This window comes from Pristiophorus japonicus, chromosome 21, assembly GCF_044704955.1.
Source record: "Pristiophorus japonicus isolate sPriJap1 chromosome 21, sPriJap1.hap1, whole genome shotgun sequence".
Lineage (NCBI taxonomy): Eukaryota > Metazoa > Chordata > Chondrichthyes > Pristiophoridae > Pristiophorus > Pristiophorus japonicus.
Window position 1 is genome coordinate 34,921,025 of NC_091997.1, and position 20,251 is coordinate 34,941,275.

At 47.0% G+C, this 20,251-nt stretch overlaps 1 protein-coding gene across 1 annotated transcript in view; it reads right to left on the reverse strand.

Moving 5' to 3' along the window:
* The window catches only part of LOC139233642 (kelch-like protein 10), a 29,594-nt gene continuing 9,343 nt past the window's right edge, over positions 1–20,251 (reverse strand). Inside the window, exons 2-4 of the mRNA XM_070864053.1 lie at positions 17,547–18,164; positions 8,320–8,469; positions 1–378 (exon numbers count right to left, since the gene is read on the reverse strand). Of these exons, the coding sequence (XP_070720154.1) occupies positions 1–378; positions 8,320–8,469; positions 17,547–18,164 (1,146 nt within the window). The remainder of the gene's footprint in view (positions 379–8,319; positions 8,470–17,546; positions 18,165–20,251) is intronic.

Sequence of the window (20,251 nt, forward strand, 5' to 3'; positions counted from 1 at the left end):
TCATACCGCTAAGAGACTGGTAGAGGCAGAGTATTTTATTTGTTCCTCGCGGGACAGTAATCCCAGCAGACTGTCTCTGGGCGCCGCGTACTCTCTGACATTGGACAGTCCTGGCACCACGCAGCAGCTCAGGGCACTGCGGTAGATGCTCATGTCGTGGGCATCATACCATTCGTCTGTCTTCTCGTCGTAGCACTCCACGTTGAACGTTGTGGTGAAGCCGTTGAAGCCACCCACGACAAACAAGAGATCGTCCACCACCTCGATGCCAAAATTACTCCGCGGGTTAAACATGGTGGGCAAGGTGCGCCAGGTGTTGGTGAGTGGGCTGTAAGCTTCAGCACTCCGGAGACGGTTAGCCCCATCGAAGCCTCCGACCTGCCGTTCACAAAGGGGAAAAGCAGCTGTTCACTAAGAAAATTGTTCACTTCCTGTGTTTTTCCAACAAAATAAGGAATATGAAATGAGTTTATTATGCTCAGTCTTACTTTCATAATGTTATAGAGAAAAAGGTGTTTATCAGATGTCATCTGGCCAGCTAATCATTAGGAAGGAGGAGAATTACTGCACTTTGCGATGGTGGAATAAACGTAATTCTGGGAATCGTGAATCAATATGAGAAAATAATTTTTTTAAAGGACAATTTCTCTTTGGAAAAGAGATTTTGAGGGGACTAAATGCAGTATTCAAGATTATGAATGGGATTATTAAAACCAATCTAGGAAAGTTGTTCACTGTCGTGAAGGTTTCAAATACCATGGAACTCATTTTTTTTTTTTAAAACTAGGACGTTAAAGGAAAAATCCACAGGGGAAAATTGGGCTGTGGCCCGATTGGAGGCGGTAACCTTCTGAGGCCGGGACTTTCAGCTCCTGGCGTGGACTTTCCGCCTCTGTCGCGGACTTTCCCTTACCGCCCCTCAAAGGAAGCGGAATGCAATTTTCCCTACTTCACTTCTTTTGGGGGTGGTAACCAGAGCACTGAAGGAAGCGTTATGCGGATGTTCTGCGTAGCGCTGATTCACTTCAACGCCCTTCCCCTTCGATTAAAGGGGAGGGCCGCTGCGCACTCTGCAAGGCCTCCACTGGGCCCCCAGGGCAGCATGCGACCAGGCCAGCAGCCCGGCAAGTCGGAGTGCCGGTCTGCGTGATGGCGGCCCGGACTGCGCTAGGGCCGCCATCTTTGAGCCGATCCGAGAGTCGGCCAGCAAAAAAAATGGCGGACCGAGGTGCTGGCACTCTCCCCTTTAAGCACCACCCCGAAAGCGGATCGCGAAGCTGGCGTTGACAGCGGCTCGTGGGGCGTTATGGGTTTGGGGTGGCGAGGGGTCGCCACACACATGGTTGACATCATCTCCGGTTGCGCGGGGCGCAGTGCTGCCATGGATGTGCCTCCGCAAACACCTGGGCAATTTCCTGGGAGGCGGTAATGCCCCCAGGCAAAAAGTGTCTTGCGTCCCCTGAAGGTGCGAATGGGGCTATAAAAAGGGACAATTTCGACCCCCAAAAATCATGTCTCTGTCAGAGACCAACCTTCTTAGCATATCGCCATATCTCTCAGTTCTTTCTCCAGAAATATTTAATAATTGAAAGGATATAAAAGAACTTGCATTTCTGCAGTGCTTTTCACGACCTCAGCATAGCCCACAATATTTCACAGCTAATTAAGTACATTTGAAGTGTAGTGCCATCCAAATTGGGCACAGTCAGCTCCCTTAAACAGCAATGAGATAAATTACCAGATAATCTGTTTTAGTAATATTGTTTGAGCGATAAATATTGGCTAAGACACCGAGGAGAAAACTCCTACTCTTCTTCAAAATGGGATCTTTTATGTCTACCTGAGGGCAGACGGGACCTCGGTTTAACGACTCATCCGAAAGGCAGCACACCCAACAGTGCAGTACTGCACTGAAGCATCAGCTTGGATTAAGTACTCAAGTCTCTGAGTGGAGCTAGAACCCACAACCTTATGACTCGGAGCCACAGCTGAAAAGAAAAAATATGCAGGGATACAGAAGAGCTGAGAAGTTTGGTTAGAGTAGATCGGTGCAGTTGAAGAGCTAACACTGCCTGAATGGGCTGTGTCGGATGGGCTGAATGTCCTGTGTTGTAATTCCCATGATTCTGTAATGTGCAGATGGGTAAGTGGGGTTAAGATCAACTATTCCTTACTCAGTGTCCACTTGTTACCATGCTTTTAAAATGAACCATTGTATTTAGAATAAAAATAAATATATTGGGGAATGATGAGCGTACAGGAACTGCTGTGCATTCATTCACTCATTGTTTTGGTTAGTTGCATCTCTTGGTTACAGGTTCATTCCAGACTTTGGTGGGTAGAATTCTGCACTGGTAAATGTTGACAGCTCATTGAAAACAGCTCCTTTCCTCCCTCTATCCATCCTCTCGTTCTATCCTCACTCCTATCCTTCTCTGGGGAACAGCTAAAAACTGGGTCTACTGCCGGGATAAGGGATTGGATTTAATAGTGTGAGTGCAGGAAGCTGCCTTCAGAGAACTTGCAGAAGTGCCCCAGTGTAAATCACCGCAGTCTTCACTTGCCACTTCCCCATGCCCGAGATTGAGATTGGGAATTTGGGGACAGGAAGGACAATCTGGTCTCCTGTTCATCATTCCCCCCGCCCCTCCTTCTACCTTCAACTGTCAGCCTTGATCTCTAGAACTTCATCCTTAATCAATTCCTCCTTGAAACTGCTCTCCATGCCATTAAAAACTTTCTCAAAACCTATCTTTCCAGCTGTGCTTTTGGGTATCTCCTAACTTGTTAATTATAGCTTGGTCCCCGACACTCTCTGCCCCATGAAGCCTCGTGGAATGTTTGTAATGTTAAAAGCGCTGCCTAAAATGTTGGATAGCCAGCGCTGCCCCGGTCCTGGATAGCCAGCGCTGCCCCGGTCCGATAACTCCAACATCCAGATGTTCGCACTCCAACATGCAGCTTCACTGCTGCCAGAATTGCTTTTTTAAAAAACTTATTTCATTTGGATTCTAGGCACAGGGAGAGAATTTTGGCGTCTCCTGTTCTCATGCACCTTGGGGTTTACAAGACACCATGGCAGCTTCGGAGGTCGAGGTTCTTGTTACCTGAAAATTCCTTTGGCCGAGGAATGCGGTCTGCCCGTGGTGAAACTTGGAGAGGGGGGAAAAAAATTGGACTGGAGAAAGACTAAATAAGTCCCTTGGATAATGGGAGGGTTTGCAAGTAATCCCAGCAACCTTCACACTAAAGTAAAAGAATAAGGAAAACATGTGATGTCCATTCCGTATAAAGTGCCGCTCACCAATTACCCCCCCCCCCCCCCCCCGTCCTTGTTAACCTTTATTTGTTCCCCCATCTCTCTGCAGTGGCTGAAGGGTGAGTATCAAACTCGGGATTTGGCTGAATTGGCGGGGAACTGGGGGACTGCCAACTAACCCAATCTGAAGGCCATATCTGGAACTGCACAGACGGAGGCTGAAGACAGAGGTTCCTGGGGGCAGTTCTCCAAAGCCCCGTTGCTTGACCTCAAAATGATTGAGAAGGGGCCATGTACCCGACTGGCTTTGCCACTGTCCGTGCATCCACGTCAAAATTCTCATCCTCACTCCTCCAATCCATGGCCTCACTCCTCTCAACCATTGCAACTTCTTCCAGCCCTGTGTATTAGCTTGCACCCTCTACTAATCTTAATCTCTGGTGTAATGTGCATTCCCCTCCCTCCTCTCTACCACTGGTGGCAGTGCTCTCAGCCACCCTGCCACCCTAATTCTGGAACTCACTTCCCCCTTGTCAGTGGGTTGAGAACGGATCTGGCCTGGGGTAAATTGGAATCAAAGATTGGCAGGCAAAACTGTAATATGACAATGGGCTGCCTTTAAAGAGGAGATGGTTTGGGTACGGTTGAGTTACATTCCCACGAGGGGAAAAGGTAGGGCAACCTGGATGACGAAAGAGATAGGGAGCAAGATGAAGCAGAAAAAGAGAACGTATGACCGATGTCAAGTTGAGAATACAAGTGAGAATCAGGCTGAATATGGAAAGTTCAGAGGGAAAGTGAAAAAACAAGGGACAAAGAGAGTATGACAATAGATTGACAGTTAACAAAGAGAATTCAAAAGTCTTCTGTAAGCGAGTAAAAGGGGGTAAGAGGGGTGGCGCTGATTAGGGACCAAAAAGGAGACCTGCGTATGGAGGCAGAGGGCATGGCTGAGGTACTAAATGAGTATAATGCATCTGTCTTCAACAGGAAGAAGATGCTGCCATAGACATAGCGAAAGAGGAGGTAGTGGAGGTAATGGATGGGCTAAGAATTGATAAAGAGGAGGTACTAGAAAGGCTGGCTGTACTTAAAGTAGATTACACATCATCTTAGACTGGGTGATGTGTAATGAGAAAGGACTAATTAACAATCTTGTTGTGCGAGGCCCCATGGGGAAGAGTGACCATAATATGGTAGAATTCTTTACTAAGATGGAGAGTGACACAGTTAATTCAGAGACTAGGGTCCTAAACTTGTGGAAAGGTAACTTTGATGGTATGCGATGTGAATTGGCTAGAATAGACTGGCGAGTGATACTTAAAGGGTTGACGGCGGATAGGCAATGGCAAACATTTAAAGATCACATGGATGAACTTCAACAAATGTACATCCCTGTCTGGAGTAAAAATAAAACGGGGAAGGTGGCTCAACCGTGGCTAACAAGGGAAATTAAGGATAGTGTTAAATCCAAGGAAGAGGCATATAAATTGGCCAGAAAAAGCAGCAAACCTGAGGACTGGGAGAATTTTGTAATACAGCAGAGAAGGACAAAGGGTTTAATTAGGAGGGGGAAAATAGAGTATGAGAGGAAGCTTGCTGGGAACATAAAAACTGACTGCAAAAGCTTCTATAGATATGTGAAGAGAAAAAGATTTGTGAAAACAAACGTATGTCCCTTGCAGTCAGATGAATTTATAACGGGGAACAAAGAAATGGCGGACCAGTTAAACAAATACTTTGGTTCTGTTTTCACGAAGGAAGACACAAATAACCTTCCAGAAATACTAGGGGGCTGAGGGTCTAGTAAGAAGGAGGAACTGAAGGATATCCTCTTAAAGCGGGAAATTGTGTTGGAGAAATTGATGGGATTGAACGCCGATAAATCCCCGGGGCCTGATAGTCTGCATCCCAGAGTACTTAAGGAAGTGGCCATAGAAATAGTGGATGTATTCGTGATCATTTTCCAACAGTCTATTGACTCTGGACTGAAGGGTAGCTAATGTAACACCACTGTTTAAAAAAGGAGGGAGATAGACCGGTTAGCCTGACATCAGTAGTGGGGAAAATGTTGGAATCAATTATTAAGGATGAAATAGCAGCGCATTTGGAAAGCAGTGACAGGATTGATCCAAATCAGCATGGATTTATGAAAGGAAAATCATGCTTGACAAATCTTCTGGAATTTTTTGAGGATGTAACTAGTAGAGTGGACAAGGGAGAACCAGTGGATGTGGTGTATTTGGACTTTCAAAAGGCTTTTGACAAGGTCCCACACAAGAGATTGGTGTGCAAAATCAAAGCACATGTAATGTACTGACGTGGATAGAGAACTGGTTGGCAGGCAGGAAGCAGAGAGTCGGGATAAACGGGTCCTTTTCAGAATGGCAGGCAGTGACTAGTGGAGTGCCGGAGGGCTCAGTGCTGGGACCCCAGCTCTTTACGATATACATTAATGATTTAGATGAAGGAATTGAGTGTAATATCTCCAAGTTTGCAGATGACACTAAACTAGGTGGCGGTGTGAGCTGTGAGGAGGATGCTAAAAGGCTGCAGGGTGACTTGGACAGGTTAGGTGAGTGGGCAAATGCATGGCAGATGCAGTATAATGTGGATAAATGTGTGGTTAATCACTTTGGGGGCAAAAACACGAAGGCAGAATATTATCTGAATGGCGGCAGATTAGGAAAGGGGGAGGTGCAATGAGACCTGGGTGTCATGGTTCATCAGTCATTGAAAGTTGGCATGCAAGTACAACAGACAGGAAGAAGGCAAATGGTATATTGGCCTTCATAGCTAGGGGATTTGAGTATAGGAGCAGGGAGGTCTTACTGCAGTTGTACAGGGCCTTGGTGAGGCCTCACCTGGAATATTGTGTTTAGTTTTGGTCTCCCAATCTGAGGGAGGACGTTCTTGCTATTGAGGGAGTGCAGCGAAGGTTCACCAAACTGATGGCAGGACTGACATGAGAAGAGACTGGATCGACTGGGCCTGTATTCACTGGAGTTTAGAAGGATGAAAGGGGATCTCATGGAAACGTGTAAGATTCTGACGCGACTGGACAGGTTAGATGCGGGAAGAATGTTTCTGATGATGGGGAAGTCCAGAACCAGGGGACACAGTCTTAGGCTAAGGGGTAGGCCATTTAGGACTGAGATGAGGAGAAACTTCTTCACTCAGAGTTGTTAACCTGTGGAATTCCCTACCGCAGAGAGTTGTTGATGCCAGTTCATTGGATATATTCAAGAGGGACTTAGATATGGCCCTTACAGCTAAAGGGATCAAGGGGTATGGAGAGAAAGCAGGAAAGGGGTCCTGAGGGAATGATCAGCCATGATCTTATTGAATGGTGGTGCAGGCTCAAAGGGCTGAATGGCCTACACCTGCACCTATTTTCTATGTTTCTATGTAAGTCACCAGGACTGGATGGGATGCATCCTAGAATGCTGAGGGAAATAAAGGTGGAAATTGCAGAGGTACTGGCCATAATCTTTTAATCCTCAGAAACAAGAGTGGTGCCAAAGGACTGGAAAATTACAAATGTTACACCCTGTTCAAAAAAAGGTGTAAGGATAAACCCAGGAACTACAGGCCAGTCAGTTTAACCTCAGTAGTGGGGAAGCTTTTAGAAAGGATAATCAGGGATAAAATTAACAATCACTTGGATATGTGTGGATTAATTAAGGAAAGTCAGCATGGATTTATTAAAGGCAAACCGTGTTTAATTAACGACCGAGGTTTTTGATGAAGTAAGAGAGGGTTGAGATACTGTGGTTGACGTGGTGTACATAGATTTCCAAAAGACATTTGATAAAGTGCCACAGAATAAGCTTGCCAGCAAAGTTAAAGCCCATGGAATAAAACGGGCAGTGGCAGCGTGGATACGAAATTTGCTAAGTGACAGGAAACAAAATAGCGGCGAAGGGTTGTTTATCAGACTGGAGGAAGGTGTACAGTTGTGTTGCCCAGGGGTCGGTGCTAGGATCACTGCTTTTCTTGATATATATTAATGACTTGAACTTGGGTGTACAGAGGCACAATTTCAAAATTTGCAGATGACACAAAACAGTGAGGAGGATTGGGATAGACTACAAGAAGATATAGACAGACTGGTGAAATGGGCGCACACATGACAGATGAAATTTAATGCAGAAAGTGCAAAGTGATACATTTTGGTAGGAAGAATGAGATGCAATATAAACTAAAGGGTACAATTCTAAAGGGGGTGCATGAACAAAGAGACCTGGAAGTATGTGTGCACAAGTCGTTGGAAGGTGGCAGGGCAGGTTGAGAAAGCGGTTTAAAAAACATACGGGATCCTGGGCTTCATAACTAAAGGCACAGAGTACAAAAGCAAGGAAGTTATGATGAATCTTTATAAAACACTGGTTTGGCCTCAACTGGAGTGTTGTGTCCAATTCTGGGCACCGCACTTTAGGAAGGATGTGAAGGCCTTAGAGAGGGTGCAGAAAAGATTTACCAGAATGGTTCCAGGGATGGGGGACTTCAGTTACGTGGATAGACCGGAGAAGCTGGGGTTGTTCTCCTTGGAGCAGAGAAGGTTGAGAGGAGATCTGATAAAGGTGTTCAAAGTCATGAGGGGTCTGGACAGAGTAGATAGAGAGAAACTGTTCCCATTGGCAGAAGGGTCGAGAACCAGAGGACACAGATATAAGGTGAGGGAAAACTTTTTTACGCAGCGAATGGTTAGGATCTGGAATGCACTGCCTGAGAGGGCGGAGGAGGCAAACTCAATCGTGGCTTTCAAAAGAGTTGGATAAGTAAGTACCTGAAGGAAAAAAAAATGTAGGGCTACGGGGAAAGAGCGAGGGAATGGGACTGGCTGAAGTGCTCTTGCAGAGAGCCGGCACGGGCTCGATGGGCCGAATGGCCTCCTGTGCTGTAACCATTCTATGATTCTATTTCTCCCACATCAAAAAGTCGTCTCAAAACCTGCCTCTTCAATCTCATTTTCCTTGACTCCAAATCCTAAACTGAGAAGCACCGTGGCATGTTTTGCTATATTAAAGTGCTCTATAATTCATGCTGTTGTCACTTACTGCGTATACGCATTCACCATAAGCTATAACGCCAACGCCACTGCGCCTGCTCCTCATGGGCGCTATCGTTGTCCATTGGTTGGTTTCAGGAGTGTAGAACTCGGCTGTGAACAAGCACTCATTACCATTGAATCCTCCGCATATGTAGACCTGAGGTGAAGAGGAAAGCACAGCTAGATGGCCGTGAGCGGGAAGGATTGTATTGAGAGGGAGATGTGGCACACCAGGTATTGTTTAAGCAGGAGATGAAGCTAATTTGAACCTTGGTGTGTCAAACTCTGGATTAAAGTTGATTATTAAAGACTGAAGATTAAGGGTATGCATGCAAAGATTTAGAATAATGAAAGTAAGATTGTAGCTAGGCATTTATTTAAAAGCAAGGTAGGAAACCAGAGAGGAGCCAAATACAGGAGCGAGGTGTTGCAACAGAGCCCGTTATCATATTAAATTACAAATTCAGAAATTAGTTAAGTCTGTAAGAATATATATAGTTAAATATAACTAGCAATGAGTAACACCATTTTATTACAAGACCCCTCCACACCCACCCTCAGTATCTGCTAAGCTGGTTCTTAGGTGGTCGGCTGTACCTTAGAACTAGACCTCAGTTAAATATTGTTCTGGGTCTCAGTGTGGGTGAATATTTGGGAGTTTGGCTCGATTCCTTTTCGGGGTCAGGAAGTGCAGATACAGCTTTCCCCCAGGTCATTAAATGGATGGGGTAGAGTCTATGAGAGGATAGAATGTTCATGGGTTGTGGGAGAAGATTAAATGGGTTGGGGTAGAGTCATTGAGAGGATAGAATGTACAGGGGCTGTGGGAGAAGATGAATGTACAGGGGCTATGCGAGATTCATTGCTGGGGCAGACCTGATAAGGTGAAGTGTAAAGTTTGTGGAAGATGAGCTGACAGGCTGATACTTTCTCATTCCACTCTTACGTTCATTACTCTTAGCAGCATTGTTAGCCAATCTTGTCCGAGTAAAAGCTGAGTTCTGGCTGCAGAACTTTACCTGTTTAGCGGATACGTGTGCATCGAAGAAACTTACAGGCCAGAAGTACGGAGGGGAGGCAGGTTACTGAGAGAACTTACTGATGGATGAACCCATGATTATCTCCACTCCATCAGACATTGCATTACTGAGAGTGCTTGTGCCCAATGGACAGTTGACATTCTAGTTCGATACTATGGAAAGAATTCAAAGTGCTCAAGTTAATAGCTGACCCGATGGCTTGCTGGGTAAACATGTGACCTGCTGCAGTACTGAACCTTGTGGAGCAGGTCCCGGGTATTCTCCCCAATCTGTGCTAACTTCGGTGTTCTCAGTCTGATGCTGCAGTTCAGGCTCTAACAGTGAATTCGCACCCCTGGACTAAAAGGGGGAAAAGCAGCCAAGGCTCCCTCTCCTTGATCTCTCTCTTGTGACTCCTGTTGGAAAATAAGAACAGGAGGAGGCCATTCAGCCCCTCAAGCCTATTCTGCCGCTCAATTAGATTATGACTGATCTGTATCTTAACTGCATCTACCTACTTGGTTCCTGTAACCCTTAATACCCTTGCTTAACAAAATCTGTCAATCTCAATTTTTGAAATTTTCAATTGATCCCCAGTCTCAACAGTTGTTTGGGGGAGAGAGTTCCAGATTCCCACTCCCCTTTGTGTGAAGAAATATTTCCTGACATCACCCCTGAACAGCCTGGCTCTAATTGTAAAGGTTCTGCCCCCTTGTTCTGGACTCCCCCATCAGAGGAAATAGGTTCTATCTACCCTATCAACCCTTTAATCATCTTAAACATAATTTAACCCTTTAATGCATTATCCATTTGGATATCAGGCAAGGAATCATTCAGGTTTTACTGTGATGCCCCAAACGTTAAATAGTCTGCTATACTCACTGTCAGGACTCGCACATGAAGCTGACCATAACCTGTGGAAAACTACCTCAACCGGAGTCAGTATATCTTCAGGAAATGAGGGGAGGAAATTGTGGAGAGAAATAAAAGTGCCCTCAAATTGAAGAGACTGTCAGAATGTCTAATAAATATTTTAAAAATTTGCATCTGTGTGCACTTCCTGTCTCTAAAACATTACTTCCTGTTGTCACAGTTTGTCTCAACTTTATCTCCATGATTAATTCCTGTGTCCACATTTCGAATGGAAACTGGCCTGTATAAACATGTCATGCTGTAACTGCACCCTCCCGCCAGTGGAGGCAATGTAACACCTGAGCTTTGCACCTACCAGCCCTCCAGCCTGTGTAACTTTAGAATGGGGGCTGAATTCCATCTGTGTGCCCTGATCCAATTGTTCCCCATCCTCTCAGCTTACTTCACCTGAAGAATACACCTTGACTCCCCAACTGCAAACCTACAGAAGATTGGCACGTATAAATAGATTAAAGGTTGAGTAGTATTGTTCTTCTGGCACTAAATATCAGGAGCGTCTCATTAAGTAATAGGAGTCTGTCATATTTTCAAAGTCTGCTTAAAGTAACTTGGAGCATAACCCATAAATATCAATATTGGACTCCTGACAACTGAGACAATGGGCCTGCCAGTCCAGAGTGCGAGATGGAGTTTTGACGAGAGCTAAGAGTCCGACAAGGATCCCAAACACTCACACCAGTCCCAACAACCCCAGAGAATGACTGTGTCATTTGATCACCAACAGTCAGTGGAACGACTGCGACTCGCGGCCATGGTGTTCAGTGCCAGGGTTTGTTCTCTTACTGACGTGGGCACCGTTACAGTTGCGGAGTTCCTGCTTGGCTTTCTGGAGCTATGACATGCTCTATCCCTTTACGCTTCTTGCTTCACAGTAGTGTTCTATGGAAGGAGGGAAATATGCAGGGCTAGCTCTTTCACCGAGCCAGCACGGGCCGATGGGCCAAATGGCCTCCTCCTGTGCTGTGAGATTCTATGAACCTGTGGTCACTGCAATCTTCGTTTCACTTTGGAGATAATTATAGGTGTGTCCCAGGTTATTTATTTGAAAAATACATTTTTTAAGTAATTTAAAAAACAGAAAAGCTTTAATAATTTGATGTCTAGTTTGCTCCTCTCCACCCCATCCCGCATTTCTCCCCTTTCCGCTCTCCTCAAGGCTAACTTTTATTAAGGCATGTTTTTCATGAGCATCAGAAACACCATCACACCTAGAAAGTGACAGAGGATTTTTCACCAACAGCAGAGCCCAGTCTGGTTGTTTTACAATGTTCACACATGTGCATTGCAGCAGGAGTCAGAAGCAAGACCCCCGACTGATTTCCCTCCCTACTCCCAGCCCAGTTATGCTGAAATCAATTGTGAAACAGCACTACAATCCTGACATATCAAACTGTGCTCAGAACAGGGCTCGGGCATCACATGATTCCATGTGCCTCAGTTCCACACCAGCCACTGCATTTACCACTGGACGAGTTTGTAACTTTTGGTTTAAAAATTTACAAATGGTTCCTGGTGCAGGAAGGTTCAGCGTGAGCACTCAAAGCTTTTTTTAGACTGCATGTATGGTACTTGGCTCTTTTGAAGACCCATCTACAGAGCTCTGTTACTGTAAGTGGTAAGTACTAATTATTCCGACATTAATTTTGTCTACCAGTAGGTACTTATTATTCATGATGCTTGTGTCAAGGGTTTCGCTCAATCAGAGATGGAGCTCACTGGGGGGGATTCACACTAAAGGGGGTGGTTTTACTCACACGATCATTGCCTTGTTGGATGATGAGAAAATGAAAGTATCTCAGGCCGAATCTCTCTTGGCCATCTCTGGAGGTGGTTAATGTATCGGGGGAAGGTTCAGAATGTTGAGGGAGACTTTGGACCTCGGTCGCTTGTGGTCCAAGACCGAGAGAGCAGTAGCTATAGAGTCCGACCATCGCGCGGTGGTCAGCCAGCTATTGGGAGCTGGTTTGCTGCGGGGGAATTACTGAACCGCCCACATTTCATTGACCTGAAACGTGAACCCTGTTTCTCTCATCATAGCTGCTGCCGGACCAGCTGGAGTGTTTCCAGCATTTTCTGTTTTTAGTAATTACATCAACCCAATTTTCCTAACACATCCTCTGCTGCATATGGGGCTGCTAACATTTGATACAAGCTCCAGACTCCAGCACTGCCTTGTACTACCCATATTGTTGCACAAAAATTTGACCTCAATTTGGGCCGAGGACACTGGTCTGAGGAACTCCTGCAGCAATGTCCTGGGGCTGGGATGATTGACCTCCAACCACCACAACCATCTTCCTTTGTGCTAAGTATGACTCCAGCCAGTGGAGTGTTTTCCCCCTGATTCCCATTAATTTCAGTTTTACTAGGGCTCCTTGATGCCACACTCAGTCAAATGCTGCCTTGATGTCAAGGCCAGACACTCTCACCTCACCTCTTGAATTCAGCTCTTTTGTCCATATTTGGACCAAGGCTGTAATGACCTCTGGAGCCGAGTGGTCCTGGCGGAACCCAAACTGAGCATTGGTGAGTACGTTATTGGTGAGCAAGTGCTGCTTAATAGCACTGTTGATGACACCTTCCATCACTTTGCTGATTGAGAGTAGACTGATGGGGCAGTAATTGGCCGGATTGGATTTGTCCTGGGCAGTTTTCACATTGTTGAATTGATGCCAGTGTTGTAGCTGTACTGGAACAGCTTGGCTAGAGGCGCGGCTAGTTCTGGAGCACGTCTTCAGCGCGACTGCCAGGATGTTGTCAGGGCCCATAGTCTTTGCTGTATCCAGTGCGCTCAGCCATTTCTTGATATCACTTGGAGTGAATCAAATTGGCTGAAGACTGGCTTCTGCGATGGTGGGGATGTCAGGAGGGGCCAATATGGATCATCCACTCGGCACTTCTGGCTGAAGATGGTTGCAAACACTTCAGCCTTGTCTTTTTCACTCACGTGCTGGGCTCTGCCATCATTGAGGATGGGGATATTCATGGAGCCTCCTCCTCCCATTTGTTGTTTAATTGTCCAATACCATTCACGACTGGATGTGGCAGGATTAGAGAACTTTGATCTGATCCGTTGGTCGTGGGATCGCTTAGCTCTGTTTATAGCATGCTGCTTCCACTGTTTAGCATGCATGTACTCCTGTGCGAGAACATCTCCGCAGGTCAGGGCTTCAAAAAGAGCTGGAGCATGCCACTAAAAATTCCAGCGTGAGCTGACATAAATGTGTGCCGACTTCGAGGTGGGCGACTGGGTGACGTCATCAGGACCCAGGTCGCTGTTTGGAGCGTGGGCAGGAGCATCGGCATGGCCCTGGTACAGCAGAGGAGCAGGAGGGTCGTGGCGGACTTGCGATGAAAGATCGGGGCGGAGGAGCGATGAGGGATCATGACTGAGTGATCGTGGCGGAGGTTCTGCGAATGTTTGGTGCAGAGGTGCAGCAGGAAATAATGGCGGAGGGGCGACGAGTGTTTTTATGGTGTGGAGAGAAATCGTGACGAAGGTGCGGCGAATGAGAGTATGGGGCCCAGAAGGGCCCAGGGGCAGCACGGGCCAGCTCACACTGCGATATGTGTGCACACTAGGTCCATGCATCAGAGCTGGTCTCCAATTGTCCTGGTTAACCCTTGCCACTGGATAAAGGCCTAACTCTGTCGAGCCCATGTGGTGGTTGATGTGCAACGGTTACCACACGTTAAAAAAAATCCACGCACACACATCTTGAACCCCCCTCAATTGAAGTTCAAGACTGGAACATCGGGTCCTTCAATGAAACATCAGTGAACTCATGTGTAGCAAGTCATCCTCGTTCGAGGGACCGCCTATGATGATGATGAGTCGTGTGTTGCAGCTTCCCCAGGTTGGCATCTCATTTTTAGTACACCTGATGCTGCTCCTGGAATGCTCTTCTGCACTCCTCATTGAACCCGGGTTAGTCCCCTGGCTTGATGGTAATGGTAGAGTGAGGGATATGCCAGGCCATGAGGTTACAGATTGTGGTGGAGTACAATTATGCTGCTGCTGATGGCCCACAGCGCCTCAGTGAGTGCTAGTGATGGGGTCAAGTATTTGGTCATAAGGCATGACAGTTTGTTGCGGTATCACTGTGATTTCAATAAATGTTGGCAGCATTTATTTGCAACACCAGTGCTTCAGACCAGATTTCTGATTGATCTTCTTGGAGGGCAACACACACAACAGTTTGACTGGAATGTGCAATTTGATCCTGCCTGCTGTAGAGTACCTGCAATGTGTAATTTGATCCAGTCTTGTCAGGCAGTCTACAGAAAGTGGAGCTATTGTTAGCTTTGTGAAGGTCCTCTGTTATCTAGTGTTCTGCAATTATAATTATAGTTGCCCTTGGGCTAGTAAAATAAAATACTTTATATTCTAATTAGTGGGTTAGTTACTTCTTTGTAGTTTTATGGATTTTTTTTTCCTTTTGGAAATGATAGAAAATTCTTTAGTTCAGAATGTTATACAGAGAATAATAGCATCATACCAGGAAGTAATAAATCAAGAGGTTGATATTCCAAGTGGGACAGTGGGCTAAATACTGACCTTTAACCTCTGGGACCCAGGACAAAGGACCAATGTCTCCTCAGTCTGTTGACCCTAAGGCTCTCATGTGAAATGAATTTCAGCCATCTCAATCCAATTCTGTTGGGCTTGGGTCACTTACAGTGCAGAGCAGAGGGAGCTGTACGATACTTGACCTGGATTGCTTCATAACCTGCCCGAGTGCCTGAAATGGAAAGCTCCATTCCTCAGCGCTAACATACCCTCAACTTGAGTACAAAAAAGAAGATTGTGTTACTCGTTATGACATACAAGCTTAACAGCAGCCCTTCTCAGTTTAATTCTCTAGCTGGCAGAGGAGATGGTTTCCATGATTGAATCGTATGACCTGAACAGAAATGGTACTTTTCCATGTGATGTCCCCCTCCCCTTCAATGCTCCTGAAGACAATACGATTCCATGGGTGCCAGCTATCCTCAGATACCTTGACCAAATGACTAAAGGTGAACCTAGGCAGTGTCTATTATGGAGAGCATCAGAGCTGCCCCTGCTCCTGATCACACACTTTGCAGCAAGAGTGAATTGTAGCAACAAGGAGGGAAACCCTGAAACCCTGAAGCCAGCTGAGATCAGGACAGAATGGGAATTGAAAACTTGTGACTTCAATAGCAGGGACATTATCAGAACTTTTATAAACCATGGGGGGAATTTCCATCTTCAGCCCACAGAGTGCACATAGACAATTCGGACACAAACGCTCATGGTGGCAAATTGCAGGTGGTGCACGTCTACTTTCCTGACTTCCTCCCAGCACAAGAAAGTCTACACCGGCAGCCTGGAGGGAAATTAACGCTTGCATCCTTTGCGGTGTCTCTAGAATTGATGAGCATTTATATGTATTCAACGTTGGGAAGTACTTCTGTTTGAGTCATCTACCTGTAACCAGGAGAGATTAATCCCCATCCAACTGCCTGGGGTGCTAGGGAACCATACCGACCAGATGGTTGCAGGTTCAGGTTGGCCCATCTCATTGAGCGTGGGCATTGGGTGCTACAAGAGGCCTTGGTGCTCACGGGTTGGGGAATTAAAAAATCAGCCTGGGTTCCGAAGGAAAAAAAAAATTAGATAGCGCCTTTCATGACCATCAGATGTCTCACAGAAACATAGAAATTTACAGCGCAGAAGGAAGCCATTTTGACCCATCATGTCCGCACCTGCCGACAAAGAGCCGCACGGCTCTCGGTCAGCAGACCTGAAGGTTGCATATAAACCTATGAACAATGACAGAAAGGCAAAGAGCACCCAGCCCAACCAGTCAGCCTCACACAACTGCAACACCCCTTATACTGAAACATTCTACACTCCACCCCAACCGGAGCCATGTGATCTCCTGGGAGAAGCAAAAACCAGATAAAAAACCAGGCTAATTTAGAGAGAAAAAAATCTGGGAAAATTCCTCTCTGACCCATCCAGGCGATCGAAACTAGTCCAGGAGATCACCCTGGCCGTATTCGATTCCCTGCAGTACTTACCATTATATCTGCGCCGTCCAACAGAAGGTCATCCAGTCTAATACCAATTACCAGCTCTAGGTCCGTAACCCTGCAAGTTACGGCACTTTAAGTGCCCATCCAACCATCTCTTAAAAGTGGTGAGAGTTTCTGCATCCACCACTCTTCCAGGCAGCGAGTTCCAGATCCCCACAATACTCTGCATAAAGAAGACCCCTCAAATCTCCTCTAAACCTTCCACCAACCACCTTAAAACTATGCCCCCTCGTAATAGACGCCTCCACCATTGGAAATAGGCCCTTACTATCCACTATGTCCAGGCCCCTCAATATTTTGTACACCTCAATGAGGTCTCCTCTCAACCTCTGTTCCAATGAGAACAAACCCAGCCTATGCAATCTGTCCTCATAACTGATTCTCCATTCCAGGCAGTATCCTTTACAGCCAATGAAGTACTTTCGAAGTGTAATGTTGTAATGTAGGAAATGCGGCAGCCAATTTGCCCACAGCAAAGCTCCCACAAACAGCAGATAATCTGTTTTTGTTATGTTGATTGAGAGATATATATTGGCCAGGACACCGGGGATAACTCCCCTGCTCTTTTTCAAAATAGTGCAATAGCATCTTTTACATCCACCTCAGGGTTGAGGAACTCAGTTTAAGTCTCATCCAAAAGACGGGACCTCTGGCACTCTCTCAGTACTGCCCCTCCAACAGTGCAGCACTCCCTCAATACTGCCACTCTGACAGTGTAGCACTCCCTCAGCACTGCCCCTCCGACAGTGCAGTGCTCCCTCAGTATTGGCCCTCCGACAGTGCAGCTCAGCACTGCCCCTCCGACAGTGCAGCGCTCCCTCAGCACTGCCCCTCTGACAGTGCAGCGCTGCCTCAGCACTGCCCCTCCGACAGTGCAGCGCTCCCTCAGCACTGCCCCTCCGACAGTGCAGCGCTCCCTCAGTATTGCCCCTCCGACAGTGCAGCGTTCCCTCAGTACTGCCTCTCCAACAGTGCAGCGCTCCCTCAGTACTGCCACTCTGACAGTGCAGCGCTCCCTTAGTACTGCACTGGGAGTGTCAGCCTAGATTTTGTGCTCAAGTTTCTTGGGTGGAACTTGAACCCACAACCTTTTGATTCAGAGGCAAGAGTGCTACCCACTGAGCCATTGGCTGACACGGGTTTGGAATTGGCAAAATACAGATAATAAGTTGGCCTTTCAGATACCCATTTGCAATGAGGCTTCCTTCCCTCGGGTTACCTTTCCGTGCAATGTGGTCGCACTGGCGTCGCTCCGCTGCTCGTGCATTGGCGCAATCAGCGTCCACTGGTTTGTTTCAGGTTCGTATCGCTCGGCGGTATTGAGACGGACGTAGCCGTCGAATCCTCCCATGGCGTAAATGAAGCTATCGAGGACGGTGACACTGACATAGCAGCGCCGGGAGTGCATGGGCGCCACTTGCTGCCAGGTTTTTTTCACCGGGTCAAAGCGCTTGACACTGTTGAAATAATCGACACTGTCAAAGCCACCGATGATGTAGACAAAGCCATTGAGATAGGCGGCCCCGTGGTAAGCCCGCGGGCTCTCCTGCTCGCAGGTCACATTGACCCACCGATCCGCCCGGGCATCATAGGCCTCAATGGCATTGGTCGGGTTCCCCCCGCTCCAGCCACCGATTGCGAAGAGGATAGAGTAAGGTAGGCGAGGTCTGGTCAAGGGGTTGCGGAAGTCCGAGTTTGACGGTCCATTCATGTTCAGGTCGTACATGGCCTTGAGTGCATTGATGATGATGGGCTTGCAGTCGTCATTGTCCTTCACATAGTCATTGTTCTTAACGTTGTTCATGAAGTATTCAGCGTTCATTAAAGCCAGTCTCACCTAAAAGTGAGAAATGTTAATAACATTAGTTCTGAGAACACGTTTATAAATTCTTCCTGGCCCCCCACAGTCCTTTGGAACATCCTTTTTGTACCATATAAATGTAAGTCTTTCTATTATTGCCCAGTTTTGATATCTCTGACATGAAGAAAAACATTTAATGCACCACCCAGTATGGAACTCGGCCGCAAAGATTTGGAAGGGCCCAGGTTTAATCTCTGGTCTGTGCAGCGTTTGATGATCTCAACCATGATGGCAGTTGGGGCAGTGAAATCTCCCTCAGTACCCTCTGGATAACAGAGAGCGGGGGACCAGCCTGTGTTCACCACCCAGTGTTACCCAACGATCACTGTGGGAAGGTAGACTTCAGGAGGCTGTTGGAGGAGGATAACTTGGGAATTGGCTCTGGTTTTCACTGTGGTTGAATAACCTCCTCCTAACACTCACCATCTAGGCTCAGCCACAAAGAATGACCAGTTGGGTGACGTGCCATACCCCAGCGTGAGTCAGCACCTTTGGGAGAGAAGGGGAGGAAAACAGTAAAAGGAATGTGTTGAGTATGGAGAAAGAGTCAGACTGAACACTGTGAGCTCAAAGTAAAGTGTGACCTTAATCTTTTATTGCAGGTCTCCAGAGTGATCTCCAACCTGTGAAGCCTTCTTAAATACCTGTGCTCCCAAGGGTTTATGGGATCCCTTGGGACTCTGGGAAATGAGCCATCTGGTGGCTGTACAGAGTAAATACAAGTCCACATATATAACAACATTCCCCCCCAAAGTCAGTAGTGTAACTATTTACAATGTGAGTCGATCTGGGGCCCTTCTTGCCCTGGTTGATCGTCTCGGTGTGAAAGCTGTTGAAACATTTGTTGGGCCCTCGCTGGGCTGCTGTGCAGCTGGCCTTGCTGGGCTGCCTGGTGTGTTGGGCCCTGCAGCGCTGCTGTGGATGATGGGTTCTGTTTCGTGGTCAACCGTAGTGTCGGTTGCCACTGGTGTGTGTGTTGGGGGATCAAAAAAGGTAGGGTCCAAGGTGGGTTGCTCAGGATAGTCCGTGAATCTGAGTTTGAGTTGGTCCAAGTGTTTCCGGTGAATGAGTCCATTTGAAAGTTTGACCCGAAACACCCTTCTCCCTCCCCTCTTTGGCAACGACAGTGCCGGGAAGCCACTTGGGACCTTGTCCATAATTTAATACAAATACAGGATCATTGACTTCAATCTCGCATGACACATTTGCGCTGTCATGGTATGCACTTTGTTGAAGCCGCCTGCTCTCTACCTGTTCATGTCGATCAGGGTGAACTAACGAGAGCCTTGTCTTAAGTGCTTTTTTCATGAGCAGTTAAGCAGGTGGGATCCCAGTGAGTGAGTGTGATCTCGCGCAGTAGCTAAGCAGGACTCGGGATAGGCGAGTCTGCAGTGAGCCTTCAGTTACCCTCTTCAATCCTTGCTTGATGGTTTGCACTGCTCTCTCTGCCTGACCATTGGATGCTGGTTTATTCGGGGCAGATGTGACATGTTAGATCCCATTACAGGTCATGAATTCTTTGAACTCAGCACTGGTAAAACATGGCCCGTTGTCGCTCACCAGGACATCGGGTAGGCCGTGTGTGGCAAACATTGCCTGCAGACTTTAAGTGGTGGCAGTGGACGTGCTAGCCGACATTATCTCACATTCAATCCACTTGGAGTACGCGTCTACAACCACAAGGAACATTTTACCCAAGAACAGGCCTGCGTAGTCGACGTGTAACCTAGACTACGGTCTGGAGGGCCAAGACCATAAACTTAGTGGCGCCTCCCTGGGTGCATTGCTTAACTGCGAGCATGTATTGCATCTGTGAACGCAGGACTCTAAGTCCGCATCGATACCGAGCCATCACACGTGGGATCTGGCTATCACTTTCATCATTACGATGCCTGGGTGGGTACTGTGGAGGTCATTGATGAAGGTGTCTCTGCCCTTCTTGGGGACCACTAATCGAATGCCCCACAGAAGGCAGTCTGCCTGTATAGACATTTCATCTTTGCGTCGCTGGAACAGCTTTATCTCTTCCTGCATTTTCACTGGGACACTGGACCAGCTCCCAT